The sequence below is a fragment of the Theropithecus gelada genome, chromosome 9 (assembly GCF_003255815.1).
Source record: "Theropithecus gelada isolate Dixy chromosome 9, Tgel_1.0, whole genome shotgun sequence".
Taxonomy (NCBI): domain Eukaryota; kingdom Metazoa; phylum Chordata; class Mammalia; order Primates; family Cercopithecidae; genus Theropithecus; species Theropithecus gelada.
Window position 1 is genome coordinate 41,809,642 of NC_037677.1, and position 24,402 is coordinate 41,834,043.

At 37.0% G+C, this 24,402-nt stretch overlaps 1 protein-coding gene and 1 non-coding gene across 8 annotated transcripts in view; one reads left to right on the forward strand and one right to left on the reverse strand.

Moving 5' to 3' along the window:
- Positions 1-1,082: 1,082 nt before the first annotated feature.
- Positions 1,083-24,402, reverse strand: part of LOC112631942 (zinc finger protein 33A) — a 50,095-nt gene continuing 26,775 nt past the window's right edge. For 2 of the 7 annotated variants that reach the window (XM_025397516.1, XM_025397515.1), the window contains one exon: positions 1,083-3,662. In XM_025397516.1, the coding sequence (XP_025253301.1) occupies positions 1,585-3,662 (2,078 nt within the window). In that variant the 3' untranslated portion in view covers positions 1,083-1,584. Of the gene's footprint in view, positions 3,663-23,016; positions 23,141-24,402 lie in introns of all 7 variants that reach the window. The other 5 variants (XM_025397520.1, XM_025397517.1, XM_025397519.1 and 2 more) reach the window with 5 other exon arrangements.
- Positions 13,910-14,015, forward strand: LOC112632253. The gene has a single exon (XR_003121318.1). It is a non-coding gene; the product is annotated as a U6 spliceosomal RNA (small nuclear RNA).

Genomic DNA, 24,402 nt, shown 5'->3' on the forward strand with positions numbered 1-24,402 from the left:
TTGTATGATCTGATAATGTAATATAATGTACAATCTTCACACTGTCAATAACAGCCCCATGCCAGCGTGATTCTGGCTGTGCTCCAGCCTCAACCCTCCTCTTCATATTCGCAAAAGTCTCTGAGGGTTCAGATCCCTGTCTGGGTACAATGAGCCTTGAAATGACAGTTCAACCGCCCTGGGCAGCAACTGGGCTATATGTGTGGGCCTCTTTCCAGGGCCCTGTCTTGGAGAACAGATGCTTAAAGAAAATTTGGAGTATCACTTACGCTGAAGGCTGGAGTGTTCATATATGCACCCTAGGCACTTCATGGCATGGGATGAGTCACTGGTACGAAGAGAAAGGGAGTAACATGGAGGCAGGCCTAGATCTTCACATGCACAGGATAGATTTTTTTTTTTTAGATAAGTTGTTATTTTGATTTTTCCTTTTAAATGGATAAACATTAGCTCCGTGGGTCTCCTTTTAAATTGTTTCAGGACATGACAAACATCTGGGATGGGCCTGATGATATAACCACTACTAAACTAGGATACCTACTTCCTATTCACAATTACATTAAATTCCATTATGCATATAAAACACACGATTTATATCACATACCACTTATACATTTGTAAGTCCTATGAACTTCAGGGATAACTCGCAGATGTGCTTAATGCTATTGCCCATTAATTGCCCATTAATAAATTGATATTAATCAATTTATCGATGCTTTATAAAAAGCTTCATAATCAAGTGGATGCCAGGGGTAGGGTTGCAGAAAGGGTGTGACTATTAATACAAGGGAACTACTTGAGGCTAAATCCTGATTCCTTTGTAATCCTGATACTATACAGATCTCAGATTCCTTTTCAGTTCTGTAAACTAATTGTGCTGATGGTTACTCAAATGTAAAAGTGGTAAAAGTTTGATATAAACACACACACACAGTGCACGCAAACCATAGTAAAATCTGAGTAAGTCTGTATCTACTAGCAAGGTAACATCGATTTCTTGGACTTGACCATATATTATAATTATATATTATCCTTAGAGGAAGCTTGGTGAAGTGTACATGGGAATTCTCTGTACTCATTACAACTTCTTGTGAGGTTATTTTAATTATTACTTTTTTTTTAAGTTCTTAAAGCTTTATATTCCACAATATACATCTATAAATTATTGTTAGGTACCCTAAAAACTATTATTATATCAAACTCAAAACAGAACTTGTCATATTTTATTTCTATGCAAAATTTTCACTTTAAATTTCTTAAATTGACAATTTTCTCCTCAGTGTAAATTCTAACATAATCTTATTTGTATTTTTGCCAAAAACTTTCATAAATTCAAAAAAATCTGTAAGGTTTTATGCCCATATTAACCATCTGATATTAAATAGAATATCACTTCCTAACAAAAGCTGTCCTATAATTGTTGTAGTCTACGGGTTTATCCCCTACTGTTACTTTGGAGTAACATAAGGTGAGTTTGTGGATAGTTACTGAACATTCAGGATGTCAGCAGGGCTTTCTCCACAGTGTGAATCATCTAAGGCATTATGGAGGCTGATTTGTGGCTGGAAATTTCCAATATCCATTTCATTCATAAGGTTTTTCTCCTATGTGTCTTCTCTGATGTACAATGAGATTTGACTTTTGAGAGAAAGTCTTCCTGCATGTGTTACATTCATAGGGCTTTTCCCCTGTATGTGATCTCTGATGTTTAGCAAGTTCTGATTTACGGTAAAAGATTTTTCCACATTCATTACATTGACAAGATTTCTCTCCTGTGTGAGCCCTGTGATGTACTGTGAGTGATGATTTGTGACTGAAGGATTTCCCACATTCATTGCATTCATAGGGTTTCTCCCCTGTGTGCTTTCTCTCATGAAAAGTAAGTCCTGACTTCACACAGAAAGATTTGCCACATTCGTTACATTTATAGGGCTTTTCTTGTGTATGGGTTCTCTGATGTACAATTAGAGCTGACTTATGGCAAAAAGCTTTTCCACACTCATTACATTTATAGGGTTTCTCCCCTATGTGAATTATCTGATGCTGAGTGAGTTGTGACTTCTGGTAGAAGGCTTTTCCACATTCATTACATTCATAGGGTTTCTCCCCTGTATGTGTTCTATTATGTTTAGTTAGGTATGACTTATTGTAAAATATTTTTCCACATTCATGACATTCGTAGGGTTTCTCCCCTGTGTGTGTTCTATAATGTTGAGAGAGGGTTGACTTATGGCTAAAGAATTTCCCACATTCAGGACATGCAAAGGGTTTCTCACCTGTGTGCATTCTCTGATGTACTGTTAGGTCTGACTTCAAGCAGAAGGTTTTCCCACATTCATAACATTCATAAGGTTTCCACCCTGTATGAACTATCTGATGCCTGGTGAGTAATGACTTGTGGTAGAAAGTTTTCCCACATGCATTACATTCATAAGATTTATCTCCTATGTGAGTTCTCTGATGCTGTGTAAGATTTGACTTTTCACAAAAGGATTTCCCACACTTAAGACATTCAAAAGGTTTCTCACCTGTGTGAGTTCTCTGGTGTACTTTAAGGTGCGAAGTCACACGGAAGAATTTTCCACATTTATAACATTCATAGGGTTTCAGCCCTGTGTGTGTTCTCTGATGTTTAGTGAGGTCAGATTTCTGGCAAAAAGTTTTCCCACACGCATTACACTGATAGGGTTTCTCCCCTGTATGTGTTCTCTGGTGTAATGTGAGAGCTGACTTATGGCTAAAGGCTTTCCCACATTCATTGCATTCAAAAGGTTTCTCCCCTGTGTGTGATCTCTGATGTTTAGTGAGGTTTGACTTATCCCAGAAAGCTTTTCCACATTCATTACATTGAAAGGGTTTCTCTCCTGTGTGCACCCTCTGATGTCGAGTGAGATGTGACTTCTCCCAGAAAACTTTCCCACATTCATTACATTCAATGTGTTTCTCTCCTTTATCACCTTTCTGAAGCTGTGACCGACACAATTTCCTCCTGAAATTATTCCCACTTTCATTGTGTTCCATAGGTACCCCGTGATGTTTAGAAAGGGTGGACTTAACATATAAGAACCTCTCACAATCACTAAATTCATAGTGATTGTCCTTTGACGAAGATATCTGATGGAACAAGAGGGATGAACTATCAGAGAAAGTTCTCCCAAATTCATTATATTCACAGTTATTCTCTTCTGCATTCTCTCTCTTCTGTGTATTAAATACTGCCTTTTCAAGGAGGGTTTCCTGACATATACTGTATTCAAAATTGTGCTCTAAAGTTTGAATCTTCTCATGCTGCAAAGCATCCTCATGACGACTCAGAGTGTTCCTATTTTTTAAAACTTCATTTTTCTCTCGAGTATGAGTTTCACCATGCTTAATATTGAGTAACAATTTCCTACAGGCATTAAATTCATCAGACTTTTTTCCTAAATAGTTCATCTTACTGATAACCAATTGTGAAACAGTGTTGAAACTCATTTCACATGAGTCATACTGACAGAACATTTTTCTGGAAGGAAAAGAGCTTACGTCCATGTTAAATGGTATTCCTATTACATCACCTTGTTCCTTAGTCAGCATTTCATTATTGATGAATACAGCTTCCCACAAACGTTTAGATTGGTTTTCTTGACTCCTCTCTTTCAGGTGATCAGCTGTCCAGACTTCTAGAAACAAGCAAAATTAATCTTATATAAATTCTAAAACATTTCTCAGGGAATGAAATCTCTATACAAATGCCCCATGTTGTAGCTAACTCTGGTTTTTTGGCCAATTTCCAAAGATGAACATAATTGTAAGTGCATATTTTTTGTATTTCATGGGTTTGGGGTGAAAAAACAAAAACAAAACCCAGAACAAAAGGCCTAGGCTAGTGACAAAACAGAGAGGAATTTAACTATTTGAATGCACACATTTGGTTTCTAATGTAAAAAGAATAATAGCAACTGCTTACATCTGCATTTCCCTGTGCATCCCCCCAAGAATTATAAAAGTCAGCATAAGTGGAGCAAATAATATTATCTATAACATTCCGTGACTTTAGCATAACTAGGAGATGGAAAATGTTACTAATTTCAAGTACTACTAAGGAATAGATATTCAAATACAGTAAAAAGTGACAGCCTATGCCTACAAAGAGAGTCAGTCAGAGACTGTGGTGATCACATGGAATAGAGGAGACAGACAGCCCAGAGAGGATGAAACACAAAACTACTCCCAGAAAGGGAAAGTTTCACTATGAGTGGGAAAATACTCAGAAGATGTCTGAGTTCACGCAGATTAAAGCTCAGGCTACTGGGAAATCCAAGAGATTAGAGACTTGGATTGTATGAAAACTAAAGAGGCAAAGGGTAATCAAACTCAGGAATGAAGTTGTAAAGAGGACACAGTAATCACAGAAAATAAGACTGTAATTCAAGTCTTATTAAAGACATTCTTTATTAAGGAATCTGTTATGGACTAAACTGTGCCCCCCCAAAATGTGTATGTTAAAACCTCAACCTCTAGTGTGACTGTATTTGAAGATGGGGACTTTAAGGAGATTAACTAAGGTTAAATGAGGGCATAAGGGTAAGAAACTAATACAATGGCATTGGTGTCCTTATAAGAGTAGGAGGAGACTGGAAAGCACATGCATGAGCTCTCTTTCTCCCCCCATCCACCACCCCCAACCACTGGTCATATGCACAGAGAAAAGGCTGTGTGAGGGCACCAGAAGAAAATGCCATCTAGCCAAGGAGTGAGACCTCACCAGAAACCAACCCTGCTGGCACCTTGACTTCAGACCTCCAGCCTCCACAATTGTGAGAATATTTATTTAAGCTACCCAGTCTGTTGAATTTTGTTACAGCAGCCTGAGCAAACTAATACAGAGCCAAAGGGGAAACTACACTTGACTGAAACTTGAATGAACAGCACTGTAAAGGAGAATGAAACAAGAAAAAAAAGAAGCAGCAATAATTTTAAAAGAGTAAGAAAAAAGAAAATAGGATCAGAAAGAAAGTTCTGGATAAAGATGGTCTACAATTAAATAAATAAATAAAATTATAATATAGTATATATGTTATTGCAGTCCTTAAAGAAGAAAAAAGAAAACAACAGAATAAATCCAATATTAAAAAGTATAATCTAAGAAAACTGTCCAAAAATAAAAGACCTGATCCACATATGCAAAGGAACCATCACGAACCTGGGAAAACTGTTCAGCAACAGTTTTCTCCAAAACATATCTTAATAAAACTACTAGATGTTAAAATTGAAGAAAATGTAGTCTGGACAAAAAGACAAAGTCTGCAAACTTTTACTTTGAGTCTTGAAATCAGGTAATCTTATCCATATAACTCAGCTTTTATTTTTGAAAGTTTGTTATTCTAGTTCCTGTGTATTTCCACATAAAGTTTAGAATTACATACTCAATTACTACAAGAAATCCTGCTAATTACTACACGGAATTATACTATTTTAAATCTGTAAGTCATGTAAACAACAAAACATGTCAGCAATATTGAGCTTTCTGACATAAGCAGGGAGTTCCACTTGTTTAGGTCTTCAATTTCTCTCTGCAGCGGATTGTTTCCAGTGTGGCCTTTCACTCTTTTGCCAGACATAACTATTAAAAAAAATATATTTTTGATACTATTGCAAAGAGAACTTTCAAAAATTTCAATTTCCAATTGATCATTGTTAATATATAGAAGTAAAATTCATTTTTACATATTTTTCTCCTGCCACCTAGCTATACTTAATAATTCTAGTCATTCTTTTCCCCATATCTTGGGAGACTCCATTAGATTTCCTACATAGATAACTGTATCTTTTGTGAATAAAGGCATTTCTACTTCTCTTCCACTCTAGTCTCCTTTCTTTTTCTTCCCTGGTTATACTAGGTAGTATGTATTATACTATCAAGTATGAATGGACATCCTTGTCATATTCCTGATATTGGAAAGAAATCATTCCATTTTTCACAATTATATACAATGTCAATTGTACACTGTCTATAGATGACTTTTATCAGATTAAAGAAAGTTATCTTCTATTCTTCATTTGAGAGTTTTAATCAGAAATAGATAATACATTTTGTCAAATGCTTTCTCTGCATATACTGAAATGGTCATATGGGTTTGACTTTTTTCTATTTTTTTTCTTTTTAATACAGGGCAGAGATGACTACATAATTGATGGGGACAGTGCAAAATAAAAATGTGAGGTCAGTTACTAAAAATGTATAAAAAGTATAGTAAAAGGTAAAATAAATTATGTTTTTCTTTTAATATATTTTATTACTTGTAAAATGTAATAGGTATAATAGTAATATATATAACATAAATTTGCAAATAACAAAAAAGTTTTGTTATAATAACTTTAAATGATACAATAATTACTAATAGTTTGTTACTATGATATCTTGATGGTAAGATTTTCTGGCACTCTTTTGGCAAATTCATTTATTAAGTCATCAAAATTTATATTTTTAGCAACTTCATTTTCAATATATAATTGAAATTCATGGCAAATGCAAGATAAGTAATTTTTGCTAGTTTTTAATTTTTAGAAGGTTGATTTTTCAGCTGATGCAATCATTAGGAACCTGTTCGTTCTTTATACGTTGTGACAATATGGGCTAAATTTCTAATTTCTGATACATTATTGCAAAATAAAAGTTAAAAAAATACAAGTTTTGGTATATGTAAAGACTGGAGTAGCAGTTCTCTGAAATTAATTCTTCGTCAATATTAGTGTTGTACAAAGCTGAATTCTATTTTTCATGTAAATTTATACAATGGCATTTTAATGTTTCCTCTGACATTTCCTACATCTTTTACAAGAAACCAAAATGGCTTCATGATTTGCATATAATTGGAAACAGCTGTTTATGCAGTTTATTGCTGTATTTTCAAATGCAAAAAAATAAATTTTTTTTAATTGAGTTCTTTGTTAATACTTGATTCATCCAAAATTTTATATGAAAATCATGTTCTCTCCCATCCAATGAAATTCCTGTTTCTAAGCCTGTGGATATTTGCTTTGCAATGTTGCAGCAGTTCTTGAGACCAGAGAATCTACACTCCAAAGAATTCTAGTAACTGCCTAGTGTGCCTTAACACAATGTGCACAAGTATGCTTTTATATTCCAATACTTTACTGACAATAATGACTGCCTGAAAGTTGGAGGTTGCTGTCCCAGTATTCAGCCCAGAAAATTAGTATTTCCTAAGAATGTCAGACGGACAGGCTTAGGGGAGACACAGCAAGCTAGTCTCACACTGTGAGTCCTCTCCAGGGTGCAACTGTTCGTGAGTTTACTGCTGCTGCAACCAATGCAGACAAAGATCATAGCCTTGGCCACCCACACACAATTCCAGGACACTCCCAAGTCATACTGGGAGTGACCAACAGCTTAGTAGGGCACTGCCTCTCAAGTATCCTGTCTACTTGCACACATAGTCCAGTGTCCATCAGACTTCATACACAAATCACAAGTTCAAAGATCAAACTGTGAAGAACTTAAACATGGCAACAACAGGGCATTAAGCCAAGTATAGGATCCCTTCTTACAAGAGTGCAGCAACATGTGACTGCACAGGTCACCTAGCCATGAAGTTGGCTTAGACACAGGGAATTATACTGACTGCTTTCCAAATGTTGAAAAAGCCTGCCAGGGATTAACCACACTTGGTCATGAGGTATTAATAACCTTGTTACACACCACTGGTTTCCAATCCCTAGAGTTTTCAAATTTACGTTCATGAAGGACACTGGTCTATAGCTTTCTTTCCTTGCATGTCTTTGTCTGGTTTTATTATTAGGGCAATGCTGGACTCAAAGAATGATTTAGGAAGTATTCCCTCTTCCTGAATTTTCTGGAAAAGTTTGTGTAGAAGTGGTACTATTAATCGTTTGCTGGAATTCACTACTAAAGCATCTGGGGATCTGGGTTTTTCTTTGTGGAAAGGTTATCTATTTGTTTTGGAGTAAGTGGTAGTAGCTGTTTATCCGAAAGAAACTTCATCAAAATCGTCAAATTGATAACTTACAGGTATAGTATTTCCTCACTTCCTTCATAGTATCTATAGAATCTTCAGTGATTCATCATTCTTATTTTTGATATTGATAATCTGCTCCACCTAGAAGTTTATCCATTTTATCGATCTTCTCAATGAAACAGCTTTTGGTTTCACTGATTTTCTCAACTGTTTTTCTGTTTTTACAGATTATATTGTTCTCCGTTTTGCTTTTTGTTATTTCCTTTCTTCTACTATCATATGGATTTGTCTTCTACATTCTCGAAGTAGAAATAGCTAAGACCATTGATTTAGACCTTTCTTCTTATCCAAGTTAAACTTCATACATGTGTATAGCAGATATATATATATATGCATAAATACATGCACATATGAAATTCCCTATATGTGAAATTTACACATTAATATATATTACACATAATACATTATATCCCATATATGAGAAACTTCATATATGCATTTACATATGGTAGATATATACGTACATAATACAAACACAATGCTTATTTGTGTTGCATAAGAAAGATCTCAAATCAATGACTTCAGGTGCTTCCACCTTAAAAAGCTAGAAAAAAGCAAATTAAACCCAAAAGTAAGTAGAAAAAAGGAGTAAGGATCAAAATGGAAAACAATGAAATCAATGAGTATTATATGTATTTTATATTTCCTATAAATTTCCTATATGTAAATTTCCCATAAATTCTGTTATAACCCAAAGTTCAAAATACTTCCTAATTCTCCCTTCAAACTCTTCTTTGAAGCATCCATTATGTAGAAGCATATTCAGTTTCCAACTATTAGGGATTTTATAGATACTTCTGTCATTGATTTTTAATTTAACTAAACTTAAACCCCTTATCGTGGGAGAAAATATATGACTTCAATCCTTTTACATTTATTAAGATTTGCTTTATAATCAAGAATGTGATTTACCTTTGTTAATATATTCATTAATCTGTCCTTGAAAAGAATGTATATTCCACTGTTTTATGTGGGGAGGAGGGTGCAGAAGAATATTTTATAAATGTCAATTAAGTTATTTAGGGTTAAGTCTATTATACCTTTGCTCCTTTTCCATTTCCTGTTTTATCAATTATTAAAAGGATGCTAAAACCTCTGATTATAACTGTGGATCTATTTATCCTTCCAGGTCTATCAGATTTTGCCTCAAATATTTTGTAAATCTGTTACTAACCTAAAGTTGAGGATTGTTAAATCCTCTCGATGAACTGATCTCTATCAATATGAAAAAAATTCTTCATCACCGGTATTCCTGGTTCTGAAAGCTACTTCATCGGGCTGCCAGATTTTCCCATTCTTTTTAACTATTTGTCTTTGAATCTAACATGTTTCCTTCATAGGCAGCATGATTGGATCTTATTTTTATTTATCTTATCCAGAAATATCTGCCTTTAAATGGGGTGTCTTAGACCATTTATATTTTCTGTGATCATCAATGTTTATAAAAGCTTTAATCAGTGTACTTTTCAGTAATAGTACATACATGGATCTTCCAATAGTATATACTTTACTTCTTTTTCATAGCCTTTTTAGGCTATGATTGTCATATATTTTAAACCCCACAATACATTTGATGTTATTTTTGTAAAAAGTGAGTATCCTTTCTACAGATTTACATAAAGAAAAATATCTTGTCTATATATCCAAGTAGTCAACATTTCCTGTCCTTCAGCCCCCTAGGTAGATCCAGATTTCCATCAGACATCAGAACACCTCTTGTGGTGCAGGTTTGCTGGAGAGGAAATCTTTCAGCTTTGTTTATCTGGAACGTCCTTATTTCTTCACTGTTTCTTATAGCTATTTTTACGGAGTATACAACTCTACATTGAATTTTTTTGCTTTTAAAACTAAAAATAATGTTCTACTATTTTCTCTGTTGCCTCATTTAAGGAGAAATCTGCTATCACCATTACCTTTGTTCCTCCATAAAACATGTCCTTTATCTCTGGCTGCTTTGAGGATTTCATTTTAACACTGATTTAGAGCATTCTGGTTATGATTCATGAGGCTTGGTGTAGTTTTCTTCATGTCTCTTGTGCTCAGGGTTTGATGATCAGTAGGTTCCCATCACATTTGGAAATTTTTTCATCATTCTCAAAATAATGTTTTCTGTTCTTTTCCCACTTTCCTTTTACAGCCTCCAATTCCATGTGTGTTAGAGACTACTTGAAGTTCCCCTAAAGCTCACAGGGGCTTGTTTTTTTTTCTTTTTTTGAGACACAGTCTCACTCTGTCCCCAGGCTGGAGGGCAGTGGTGCCATCTCGGCTCACTGTAACCTCTGCCTCCCATGTTCAAGTGATTCTCCCGCCTCAGCCTCCCAAGTAGCTGGGACTACAGGCGCCTGCCACCATGCCCGGCTAATTTTGTTATTTTTAGTAGAGACAGGGTTTCACCATGTTGGCCAAGATAGTCTCGATCTCTTGACCTCGTGATCCACCTGCCTTGGCCTCCCAAAGTGCTGGGATTACAGACATGAGTCACCGCACCTGGCCCAAGGTCTTGCTTATTTTTCAAATATGCTTTTTCTCTGTTTTATTTGGATGGCTTCTATTACTGTGTGTTTAAGTTCACTCATCTTTTTCTTCTGCAATGTTTAAACTGCCATCAGTTCTTGTTCTATGTGTTCTTTTTTCGGGGCAGGGGAGGAGACAGGGTCTCACTCCGTCACCCAGGGGCAGTGCAGAGGCGCAATCTCGGCTCACTAAAACATCCACCTCCCAGGCTCAAGTGATCCTCCCACCTCAGCCTCCCAAGTAGCTAGGACCAAAGGCATGCACCAACACACCCAGCTAATTTTTTTGTTGTTGCATTTTTGCTACAGATGAGGTTTCACCATGTTGCCCAGACTGGTCTCAAACTCCTGAGCTCAGGAGATCCACCTGCCTTGGCCTCCCAAAGTGCAGGGATTACAGATGTGAGACACCAATGGCTGGCCATGTATTTTTCATCTCAAGCATTACAGTTTTCATTTCTAGAAATCTGATTTCTATCTTTTCTATTATACTGAATTTTGGTGTGGGTTGTTTTTTTTTTTTTTAATCTTTCGTGTCTCTACTTAAGTTTTAGAACATATAGAACCCAGTTTTAATACTGTTTTCAAAGAACTTGTCAGTTAATTCTACTATCTATGGCAATTCTGAGTCCATTTCAATTTCCTGGTTAGTCTCTCTGAGAAAGCTCATGTTTTCCCATATGTCTGTAAGTCTGGTAATATTTCAATGGATGGGAGACTGAGAGTTTTACTTGGTTGGATGCTGGGTACTTTTGACTTCCTGTAAGTATTTTTGTGCTTTGTTCTAGGATACACTAAGTCACTTGGAAACAATGTGACACTTTCAGGTCTTGCTTTTATTATTTGTTAGGCAAATCTGGAGGAATGCTCAGTTTGGGGAACATTACTCCTCACCACGGAGAAAAGACCTTTCTAAACACTCTACCCAGTACTCTGAATTACGAATTTTTCCACTCTGGCTGGCAGGATCAGTCCTTTTCCAGGCCCTATGCGAGTACTGTGTACTGTTTCCTCTGCTTCTTTTCAAAACTCATTTCACTCATTTCCTCATATACATGAGCTGATTAACACTTTGCTGAACATTCATGGAGGCCCCTTTACAGATCTCCAGACCTCTCTGTGTGTGCATCTATCTTCTGCAAGCCACCAGCACTCCTCAACCCCCACAGCTTCAAGTTCTAGGAAAGAACTGCCAAAAGGCCTTAAGCCAGCTTCCTCCACCACCCCAATGAAAATATCCAGCCCAGTCATGGCAGTCTGAGAATAGTGGAGTACAATGCCCACCTAGCTCATTGAGAACAGATTCCAAAATAAACCAAGAAGACCAGAGACTACTGCCCCAACCCAGATCTTTGATCATAAAGCACAGTATCACCCACCCAAAGAAAAGCAAAACACTGCTGTAGCCTCCAGATTCAGAATAATGGAGCAGGACTCTGACCTAGGGCCACCTGTAAGGACAGAGACTTCCAAAATTCTCCTCCAGAAAACTCACTTTGTTCAGAACAGAGTGTGGGTGAGTGCAAGCCTGAGGTCACCCTCAAAAAGAATGGAAATTCAATGATAACCAATTAAGAAGAGGGTGGCAGTTCTATAACAGCAACAAGCTAAACCACAGACCAAACGAAAGTTTACTGGAGAGAGCAAGGGAAAGAGATGGCTAAGAAGAGACATCCAGGGCAATTAGATGTGTTCTTATCTACCAGAAACGCTCATACAAATACATACACAGGTTTTCTACAGTAATGATTTTTAAATTTATATTTTCTAGGAGTTGACTTTCAGAATAGCAACATAAAAAGCAAACTCAAAGCCTCAAAGGCAACCCTCTAGAAGGAACCCAAATTTAACAAGAGCAATCTAAGAGCAACATATGGTCCAGGACAGTGTTGAAAACAATAGAGCACCACGTCAACAATCAGTAGTGGCTATCAGCAAAGTGTAACACCAACAGATGCAGACAGGCTAACACAGCAATCACAGAAAGAGACATTCAAAGACAGCACTGTTAACACCACTGCCATCCTAAAGGCAGTGTGCATTTCCAAGGCGGAGCCCTCTGACAAGCAACATCAGTGAGAATCCAATGGGAGTGAAAAAGCTTCTCTCAAATAGTACAGTCAAGTCACCTAAATAAGAAACAACAACAAGTCTAGAGAGAACAGAGGAACCAGTATCTAGAGAAAGCACAAAGTATTCTCTAAAATGTCTACTCTTCAATTAAAAAATTACAAGACATACAAAGAAACAGGAGACTGTCACCTATATACAGGAAAAACGGCAGGCTACAGCAACTGCCCTTGGGAAGATCCAGATATCAGACTTAGCTGACCTCAAAGCAGGTATTATAAATATGTTCAGACCGGGTACGATGGCTCACACCTATAATCCCAGTACTTTGGGAGGTCAAGGCAGATGGATCACCTGAGGTCAGGAGTTCAAGACCAACCTGGCCAGCATGGTGAAGCCTCATCTCTACTAAAAACACAAAAATTAGCTGAGCATGGTGGCAGGCACTTGTAATCCCAGCTACTCTGGAGGTTGAGGCAAGAGAATGTCTTGAACTTGGGAGGCGGAGGTTGCAGTGAACTGAGATCATGCCTCTGAACTCCAGCCTGGGTGACAGAGCGAGACTGTATCAAAATAAAAAATAAAAATAAATATGTTCATAAGGAAACACTACTTAGAAAAGGGAGGTATGATGACACCTCATCAAACAGAAAAATATCACTAGGAAGACAGAAAAGAATACAATGAAAATTCTGGATTCAAAAATTATAACTGCAATGGAAAACTCACTTGAATGACTCAACAAAAGATTGGGCTGGGCAGGGTGGCTCATGCCCGAAATCCCAGCACTTTGGGAGGCCGAGGGAGGCGAATCACCTAAGGTCAGGAGTTCAAGACCAGCATGACCAACATGGTGAAACCCCGTCTCTACTAAAAATACAAAAAAATTAGCTGAGCGTGGTAGTGCATGCGTCTGTAATCCCAGCTACTCTGGAGCTGAGGCAAGAGAATCACTTGAACCCAGGAGGCAGAGGTTGCAGTGAGCCGAGATAGTGCCACTGCACTCCAGCCTGGGCAACAAGAGAGAAACTCCATCTCAAAAAAAAAAAAAAGAAAGAAAGAAAGGAAAGGTTGTAGCTGGCAAAATAATGAGTAGACCTGAAGATGGATCAATAGAGATTAAGTAATCTAAAGAACAGCGAGAAATAAGAGTGATGAAAAAAGAAGAAACCCTAAAAAAAATGAGGAACACCATTAACTACACCAATATATTCATAACAGAAGTACCAGAACAAGTGGAGAAATATCAAGCAGCAGAAAAAATATTCAAACAAATGAATGGCTATGCTCACTTTGCAACACATATACTAAAACTGGGACAATACCAATAAGATTAGCACAGTAGCTACACAAGAATGACACGCAAGTTCGTGAAGCGTTCCATTTAAAAAAAAAAAAAAAAAGGCCAAAATCATGCAAATTTGTTGATGAAGAGAAAATCTTGAAAGCATCAAGAGAAATACAATTCCTCACATGCAAGGGAATGTCCTAAGATTAACATATGGCTTCTCATCAGAGACAGTAGAGGCGAGGAGGAGGCAGGGTGACGTATTCAGTGTACTGAAAAAAAATTTTTTTTTAATCACCTGTCACCTAAAATAGCAGAACTATTTGCAAAACAGAGGGTGAAAATTAAAAATCCTCAAATTAAAAAACAAATAGAAACCAAAAAAACTTGAGAATCCATTGCCAGTAGACTAACCATAAAAGAAAGAAAAGAAGTTCTTTAGGGTGAAAACAAGAGATTCCAAACACTAGTTCAAATCCACAATTATTGTGGGAAAAGGCAGTGATACGAGAGAGTAAAAAAGGCACATTTTCTCTCCTTTCTTTTCCTACCCAATTTAATATGCAAATATGTATAAGTCAATGTTTATAACTGTACTGTTGAACCTATAACATATAGAAACGCCATATATTTAACAAATAAGGCAGGCCAGGCACGGTGGCTCACGCAGTAATACCAACACTTTGGGAGGCTGAAGCAGGAGAATCACTTAAGCCTAGGAGTTCAAGATCAGCTTAGGCAACATACTGAGACCCCATCGCTAAAAAAAAAATTTGTTTAAGCAGCTGGGCATAGTGGTGCACACCTATAGTCTCAGTTACTCAGGAGGCTGAGTTGGGAGTACTGTTTGAGTCCAGGAGGTTGAGGCTGCAATGAGCTGCAATCCTACCACTGCACTCCAGCCTCAATGACTCAGAGAGACCCTGTTTCAAAAAAATAAATACACTGATAAACAAGTAAACAAATAAAAAAAAAAAAGAATAAAGCAAAAAAATAGAGTGGCTGGGTGTGGTGGCTCATGCCTGTAATCCCAGCACTTTGGGAGGCCAAGGCAGGCAGATCACCTGTGGTCAGCAGTTTGAGACCAGCCTGGCTAACACAGCAAAACCCTGTCTCTACTAAAAACACAAAAATTATCTGGGTGTGGTGGTGCATGCCTGTAATCCCAGCTACTCAGGAGACTGAGACAGGAGAATTGCTTGAACCTAGGAGGCTGGAGGTTACACTGAGCCCAGATCGTGCCACTGCACTCCAGCCTGGACAACAAAGTGAGACTCCATCTCAGGGGACAAAAAAAAGACTGAGGAACAAATCTGTGCTGGAGTAAGGAAATTACACTAGATGGTAACTCTGAATCCACACGAACAAACAAATTGAAGCAGAAATGATGAATAAGAAGGTTAGTATAACAAACTCTATGAATAGATACTTCCTATCTTTCAACTTCTTTAAAAGGCATCAACACATGAACACAGGGAAGAGAACAACACACAACTAGGGCCTGTTGAGGGGTTGGGGGCGAGGGGAGGAAACTTAGGATGGGTCAACCACCATGGCACACATATACCTATATAACAAATCTCCACGTTCTGCACATATATCACAGAACTTAAAAAAAAAAAAAAAAAAAAAAAGACATCAAATGATATAGTAACAATTACAGATTGAGTATCCCTTATCTGAAATGCTTGTCATCAAAAGTGTTTCTGACTTTAGATTTTTTTCTAAATTTTGGAAAGTTTACATTATACTTACTGGTTGAGCTTCCCAAATCCAGAAATCTAAAATCTGAATTACTCCAACAAGCATTTTCTTTGAGCATTTTAAGCCTGTTGGCACTCAGTTTCAGATTTTGGAGCATTTGAGATTTTCGGATTTGGGATGCTCAGCCTGTATAACAATGTATTGTTGGGTTTTAAATATATATGTAATACATATAAAAATAACAAATGGAGAAGACGAAGTACAGCTATATACAAGTAATGTTTCTGTATTTTACTAGAGTTAAGGAGTACAAATCTGAAGTAGATTTTGATAAGGTAAGACTTATTAGGTAAGTTCTAGAGCAACCACTAGGTAAATAAATTTTCAAAGGGACATAGTAATTTTAAAAAAATGTTGTACTAAAACATATTCATTTCATGTTGTGTACACATAACATAGAGAGTAGAATGAGAGACACTGGAGACTTGGAGGGGTGAGGAGGAGGGTGAAGGGTAAGAAATTACTTGATGGCTGCAATGTATACTATTCTGCTGATGGCCACACTAAAAGCCCAGACTTCACCTCTATGTGACATGTCTGGGTAACAAAACTGCACTTGTACCCTCAAAACCTATAAAAATAATAAAATAAAATACATTCATGTCATGTAAAAGAAAGCAGAAGTAAAAGGAATAGAGCACCAAAAAAGCAGGAGACCAAAATGGCAAACAAAAATGGCAGAGGTAAATCCAACTACAGATGCTCCTTGACTTACGATCAAGTTACATCCTGATAATAGTCAAATTAGTTGAAAATACTGTTTTTCCACTTAAAATGGGAATACATTCCAGTAAAGTCAGAAAAAATAGTTAAGTTGAACCTTTATAAATCCTGAACATACAAAGGGATTTCAACCCAATAAACCCAATTAAAAAACTTAAATTTTTCAACTTGAAACGTTAAAAAAATCATAAGTCAAACCACTGTAAGTCAGGAACCATCTGTATAGCAATAATAACAGGAAAAAGGGAATGATTTGAAAATCCAATCAAAAAGCAACAATTCTCAGGTTGTTGAAAGTGTGAAAATCCAAACATCTGTTGTCTATAAGAGATAGATACAAACAGGTTGAAAATTTGAAAACAGAAAGACAGATCTGGCACATGACACCTTTAGGCTGGAGTAGCTATACTAATATCACATAAAATACACTTTAATACAAAAATTTTCCTAAGGATAAAGAGGGGAATTTTATTAATATAACAATAAAAGGGTCAATCAATAAAGAAGACATAACAATTCTAAGCATATGTACTACTAACAGAGCCTCAAAGTATGTCTAGCAAAAACTGACAGAATTAAAATTAAAAATATACAAGTCTACAATACTTACTGCAAACTGTAATATCCCATTTTCAATAATGGTTAGGACAACTGGGCACAATGTAAACATGGAAACAGAAGATACAGATGACATTCTAAAGCAACCAGATCTAAGAGATATAGACAGAACATTCCACTCGAAAACAATGGAGTAAGGTATTCTTCAAAAGTACACATGAAACATTCCCCAGAATAAATTTAAAATGATTCTCTGACCACAGTGGAAATTACAAATCAGTAAGACAAAGGAATTTTGAGAATGCACAAATTATATAACACATTCCAAGGTTTAAAAAAAAAAAAAAGAGTCAAAGAAGAAAAAGAAGGGAAATCAGAAAAAATGCTTTGAGATAAAAATGAAGACATACTCAAACTTATGGAACACAGATAAAGCAATTCTTAGCGAGAGATTTGTAGTTGTAATAACCATATTAAAAAAGATCTCAAATCAATAAACTAATTTTCCACCTTAAAACACTTGGACAGGAGCAGCAATACAAACCCAAAGCAAGCAGAAGGCAGGAAAGCAGAAAGATTATAGAGTAAAAATTAATGAACTAGAGAACAGAAAAACAATAGCTGATTCCTGGAAAAGATCAACAAAATACACAAACCTCTAAATAGACTGACGTTGAAAAAAAAAGAGAGAATATTCAAATTACCAAATGTAGGGATTAAAGATGTATTACTACTACTCTTACAGAAATAAAAATAATTACAAAGAATATCATGAACAATGTATGCCAACAAATTATTTAACTTCAACAAAATGGAAAAATCCATAAAACAAAAACAACTAAAACCAATTCAACAAGAAAAAGAAAAATCTGAAAAGACCTATACAAGTAAAAAGACTGAAGTCGTAAATTTAAAACTCCCCATTACAGGTGGGATGCAGTGGCTCATGCCTGTAATCCTACCACTTTGGGAGGCCAAGGCAGGCAGATCACTTCAACTCAGGAGTTTGAGACCAGCCCAGACAACATGGTGAAACCCCATCTCTACAAAAAAAAAAAAATACAAAAAATTAGCTGGGTGTGGTGGCATATGCCTGTATTCCAGCTACTTGGGAGGCTGAGGTGGGAAAACTGCCTGAGCCTGGGAAGTTAGGCTGCAGTGAGCCATGACTGCACCACTGCACTCCAGCCTGGGCATATAGTGAGGCCCTGTCTCAAAAAAGACAAAACACAGACAAGAAAACTTCCCATTACGAAAACAAAAACAAAACCCAGGTCCGTATGTGTTCACTGGAGAATTTTATCAAACATTTAAAAAGAATTATCAATGACTCAAAAACTCCAAAAAAATAAGAAACACTTGCCAGCTCATTCTATGATCCCAATACTACCCTGGTACCAAAATCAGACATGAAAAAAACTACAGATCCATGTGTCATGACCTACAAATCCTCAACAAAATACTAGCAAATTTCATCCAGTAATATAAAAAAAGGATTACATACAATGATCAAGTGGGATTTATCCTAGTAATGAAAGTTTATCATTTGAAAATCAATCAATACACCACGTTAAATAGAAAAGAAATAACCACGTGATCATCTCAGTATATAGAGAAAAAGTATTTAACACAATCCAATGCCCATCGTCTCTACAAAAACAATCAGCAAACCAGGAAAAGAGTTAAAACTTCCTCAGCCTGATTAAAGGCATCTACAAAAAGTCCACCACTAACATCACACTAAATAAAGAAAGGTACAATGATTTTACTCTAAGAACAAAAAGAAGACAAGAATGTCCTCTTGCTGGTTACACATCATACAGGAGATTCTAGTCAAGAAAAGCAAGGGGAAGGGGAATTCACATTAAAAAAAAAAAAGTGAAACTATATTTGCAGTTGACTGCTCGTGCATATAGAAAATCTTAAAGAATCTGCTAAAACACTATTAAAACTAATAAAAGAGTTCAACAATGTTGCAGGGTGCAAGTTCACTAACAACAAACAATCATAAATGAAAATTTAAAAAGAATTCCAACCAGGCATAATGGCTCAAGCCTGTAATCCCAGCACTTTGGGATGCCGAGGTGGGTGGATCACCTGATGTCAGGAGGTTGAGACCAGCCCGGCCAACATGGTGAAACCCAGTCTCTACTAAAAATACAAAAAAGTTAGCCAGTCGTGGTGGCATGTGCCTATAGTCCCAGCTACTTGAGAGGCTGAGACAGCAGTATCACTTGAATCACAGAAGAAGAGGTTGCAGTGAGCCAAGATCGCACCATCGCACTCCACCCTGGGCAGTTAAGAGCAAAACTCTGTCTCAAATAAATAAATAAATCCCATTTACAATAGCATCAAAAAGAATAAAATACTTATAACTTTCAGGAAATACAGAGCTTATAGTCTGAAAACCACAAAACAATGATGGAAGAAATTAAAGACAGCCTAAATAAATGGAAAGGCACTGAACAGCATTCATACGGTTAAGATGGCAATAATTGCCAAATTAATATCTAAATTCAACACAATCCCTACCAAAATCTCATTTGCCTTTTTGAAGAAATTAATAAGCTGGTCTAAAATTTCATGTGGAAATTTAGGGAACTAAATATAATCAAAACAATCTTAAAAAAGAAGTAGAAAGTTAGAAGACACACATGTCTCAATTTGAAAATTTGCTACAAAATTGTAATAATCAAGATGGTATGATATTGGCATAGAGGTAAACATATGAAATAAAATTGAGAGTTCATAAATAAACACTACTATATATTATGTTCAGTTAATTTTCAACAATGATGCCAAGACAATTTAATGTTGAAAAATCACCTTTTCAGCTGGGCGCAGTAGCTCACGCCTGTAATCCTAGCACTTTGGGAGGCTGAGGCAGGCAGATCACAAGGTCAGGAGTTTGAGACCAGCCTGGCCAATATGGTGAAACCTGGTCTCTATTAAAAATACAAAAAAGTTAGCTGAGTGTAGTGGTGCATGCCTGTAATCCCAGCTACTTGGGAGGCTTAGGCAGGAGACTAGCTTGAACCCAGGGGGCAGAGGTTGCAGTGAGCCAAGATTGCACTACTGCCCTCTAGCCTGGGTGACAGAGTGAGACTCCTTCTCAAAAAAAAAAGAAAAGAAAAAAGAAAAATCACCTTTTCAAGAAATGATGCTGAGACAACTGAATATCTGTATGCAAAGCAATCAAAACTATTCCTTTCCTCACACCATATACAAAAACTAATTGAAAATGGATCACAGGTCTACATTTAAAAGCCATTACTTAAAGAAAATACAAGAGTGGATCTTCATGCCCTGGGGATAGACAAAGCCCTTTTAGATAAAGTACCAAAAATACCAGCAACAAAAGAAAAAACAAATTAGACTTCATAGAATGAAAAACTCTTTTGCTACCAAGTACAAAGACAATAAAATGACAACCCACAAATGGGAGAAAAATATTGGCTAACAATGCACGAAATTAGGGACTGCTACACAGAATATGTAAAAAACTCTTTACAACTCAACAATAAAAGGACAAATAACACAACTACATAATGAAAAAACGAATTCATTCTATTTAAGCTTCTATCCTCCAACTTTGCTACAAATACTTAATAGTTTTGGGAGTTCTTTAGAATTTTCTCCTTAGGCAATCATGCCTGTATGAACAAAGAAAGTTTTATTTCTTCCTTTCCCATCTGTATGCCTCTTATTTTGTTGTCTTATGGCATTACCCACAATTTCCAATGCGATGCAGAGTAAGAATGAAGAGACAGGACATCTTGTTTCCTTATCTGAAGGAGAAAGTATCCAGTGTCTTACCACTCAGTATGATCTTAGCAGTAGGCTTCTTGTAGATTTTTGTAATCAAGTTGAGGAAGTTCCCCTCTCTCTATTCCTAGTTTGCTCAGTTTTATCATGAATGGGTATTGGATTTTATCAAATGCTTCTTGTCCATCAATTGACATGATATAGTTTTCTTCTGTAGCCTGTTGATGTGGCAGGTTACAGAAATTGATTTTTTTTTTCTTTCTGAGACAGAGTCTTGCTCTGTCACCCCAGCTGAAGTGCAATGGCACAATCTCAGCTCACTGCAACCTCCGCGTTCCAAGTTCTAAGCGATTCTCCTGCCTCAGCCTTCAGAGGAGCTGGGATTACAGGCACACTCCACCACACTAGCTTTCAGTATTTTTAGTAGAGACAGGGTTTTACCACATTGGCCAGGCTAGTCTCGAACTCCTGACCACAGGTGATCCATCTGCATCAGCATCCCAAAGTGCTGGGATTACAGGCATAAGCCAACGCACACACCCGGCCACATTAATTGCTTTTCAAACTCTGACCAGCCTTGAGTGGTCATGGCATCTAATTATGTTCATGCAATGTTGGATTCTATTTAGATTTTTGCATCTATATTCATGAGGAATATTAGTGTGTGGTTTTTCTTCTTTGCAAGGTCTTCATATGCTTTTAGGATTAGAGAAAAAACAGCCTTTTAAAAAAGTGTTAGGAAGGTTCCCTTTGCATCTCTTTTCTGAAAGACACTGTAGAGAACTGGTATATTTCTTCCTTAAATGTTGCACAGAAATCACCAATGAAACCAAAAAAGTCTGATCATTTATTTTCTTTCTTTCTTTCCTTTTCTTTTTTTTAGGAAAGCTTTATGGATTTTATTTCTTTAACTGATATTGATCTGTTTGAATGGCTTATTTCTTCTGTGTAACTCTTGGTAATCTCCAAATTTCAAGGAATTACCCATTTCACCGAAGTCATGGGTTCAGCAGGAGCCAGTAATAACGCTATGCTGTACCAAAACCATCTAGCTGCATTACAAATGCAAAAAATAGTATCAGTGAAGGACCCCCTTCAATGCAGGAGGAAATCCTAACCTTAATTACTTTGGAAAGAGACAGAAGTCTGTGAGATTAAAGGAAAATCTGCACATAAGTACTGTATTTTAGTTGATAACATTATAAAACTATTTTCCACATAGGCATGATTAATAATTCTGACAGTGCCATACATGTATACAGGAAAAGAATAATGAAAGTAAATGGAAGGCCAGGCGCAGTGGCTCACACCTTTAATCCTAGCACTTAGGGAGGCCGAGGAAGGTGGGTCACCTAAGATCAGGGGTTCAAGACCAGCCTGTCCAACATGGCAAAACTCCATCTCTTCTAAAAACACAAAAATTGGCTGAGTGTTATCGTATGCACCTGTAGCCCCAGCTACGGGGGAAGCAGAAGCAGGAGAAGTACTTGAACCCAGGAGGTGGAGGTTGCCGTGAGCTGAGATCACACCACTGCACTGCAACCTGGGTGACAGAGCAAGACTCCATCTCACAAAAAAAAAAAAAAAAGAAAGTAAATGGATGATGGATGGTTAGAGCCAGATTTCTTACTGTTGGGTACGGTAATTTACAGGGAAGCAACGGAAGAAAGTTAGAATGATCCATATGGTAATGAAGAGTTGAAGGTATAAGTATAAACACATGTTTAGCTTAAGAGAGATACAGACGGTTACATGTAGAACTATTTACAAGTATATTACATGGTTTATACACATGTATATTTCCCTGTTCTGTCAGCTGAGATGGCCACACCCTACTGCTGCAAGCACACCCTTAGCCCCTATCTTGGTTTCTAATATCATTCTCAAATAAAAGGAACCAGGATTACCTGAAGAAATGATGGCTGATTTCAGAAAGGAAATACACAAGATGAGACTGGACCATCTTGTAGTGACAGAAAGAAAGTGCTCTAAAAAACAACAGCAATAAAATTCATAAATCTTCACTTCTGACACGTGAGTTGTGCAGAGTAACATTGTTCCAATGTGTATGATATGAAAAATAGGAAAAAGATGTAACTTTATAGTGGACAAACTCATTATGTTTGCCAAGACATTTAAGGCCAACATCAAAAGTCGTAAAACATGGTGACAGTATGCATGCTTGATATAATGTGACAAAAAAGGTACGGGCCTTTTTCCCCAAAACCTATAATCCCAGTCTTATCTTCAGAAAAACATCAGACACATTCCAATAAACGGGATTTATATAAACCTCACCAGGACTCCTCTAAACTGTCAAGGTCATCCAAAACAAGGAAAGTCTGGGAACCACCATAGCCAAGAGGAGTCTAAAGAGACATGACAACTAAATGAAATGTGGTGCCCTGGAAGGGATCCTGGAACAAAGAAGGACATTAGGTAAAAATCAGCAGATCCTAAATAAAAATACGGACTTTAGTCAATAATCATGTACCAATGTTAGTTCAACAGCTGTTGCAAATGTACCATCTTAATATGTCAACAACAGCAGGAACTGGGTAATTCTACTATCTCCCCAATTTTTCTGTAAGTCATGAAATAAAGTGAATGCTTGAAATCGACAAAGGAGATACGTAAATAGCCAACGAGTGCATAAAAAGATGTTCAACATCAGGCCGTGAGCAGTGGCTCACACCTGTACTTCCAGCATTTCGGGAGGCCGAGGTGGGTGGATCATGAGGTCAGGAGTTCAAGTCCAGCCTGGCCAAGATGGTGAAACCCCGTCTCTATCAAAAATACAAAAATTAGCCGGGCGTGGTGGTGGGCACCTGTAATCCCAGGTACTCAGGAGGCTGAGGCAGAGAACTGCTTGAACCCATGAGGCAGAGGGTGCAGTGAGCTGAGATCGCGCTACTGCACTCCAGCCCGGGTGACAGAGCAAGACTCCATCTCAAAAAGAAAAACAAAAAGATGTTCAACATCATTAGCCATTGGGAAATGCAAAAAACCACAATGAGATACCTCTTCACAACTACTGGATTAGTATAATAAATAATAATAATACTATTAAAAAGTGTTGGCAAACTGGAGAAACTGGAAAATTCATGCATTGCTGGCAGGATTGTAAAGTACTGTGACTGCTATGAGAAACAATCAGGCAGTTCCCAAGAAAGTTGAACACAGAGACACCACATAACCAGCATTCTACTTCCAGGTATATATCTGAAATGACTGAAAATACATGTCCATGTGAAAACGTATACATGAACACTTACAGCAGAATTATTCATAATAGTCAAGAAGTAGAACTAAAACCAAATGTCCATCCACTGACAAATGGATACATAAAATGTAGTATATCTATACACCATGTTATATGGCCACAAAAAACAAGTGAAATATTGATACATGAACCTTGAACATGTTATGCTTAAGAGAAAGAAGCCAGGCAGAAAAGGTCACAGACAGTTGCATTTTTATGAAACATCCAGATTAGGCAAATCCACACAGACAGAATATTCAATTTTGGTTACCAAGGGCTACAGGAAAGGGGAAAGAGAAAGTAATTGCTAACGGATATTGACTTTGTTTCAGGGACGATGACAATGTTCTAAGAATCATTGTCAGCTGGGCGTGGTGCCTCATGCCTATAATACCAGCACTTTGGGAGGCCTATGTA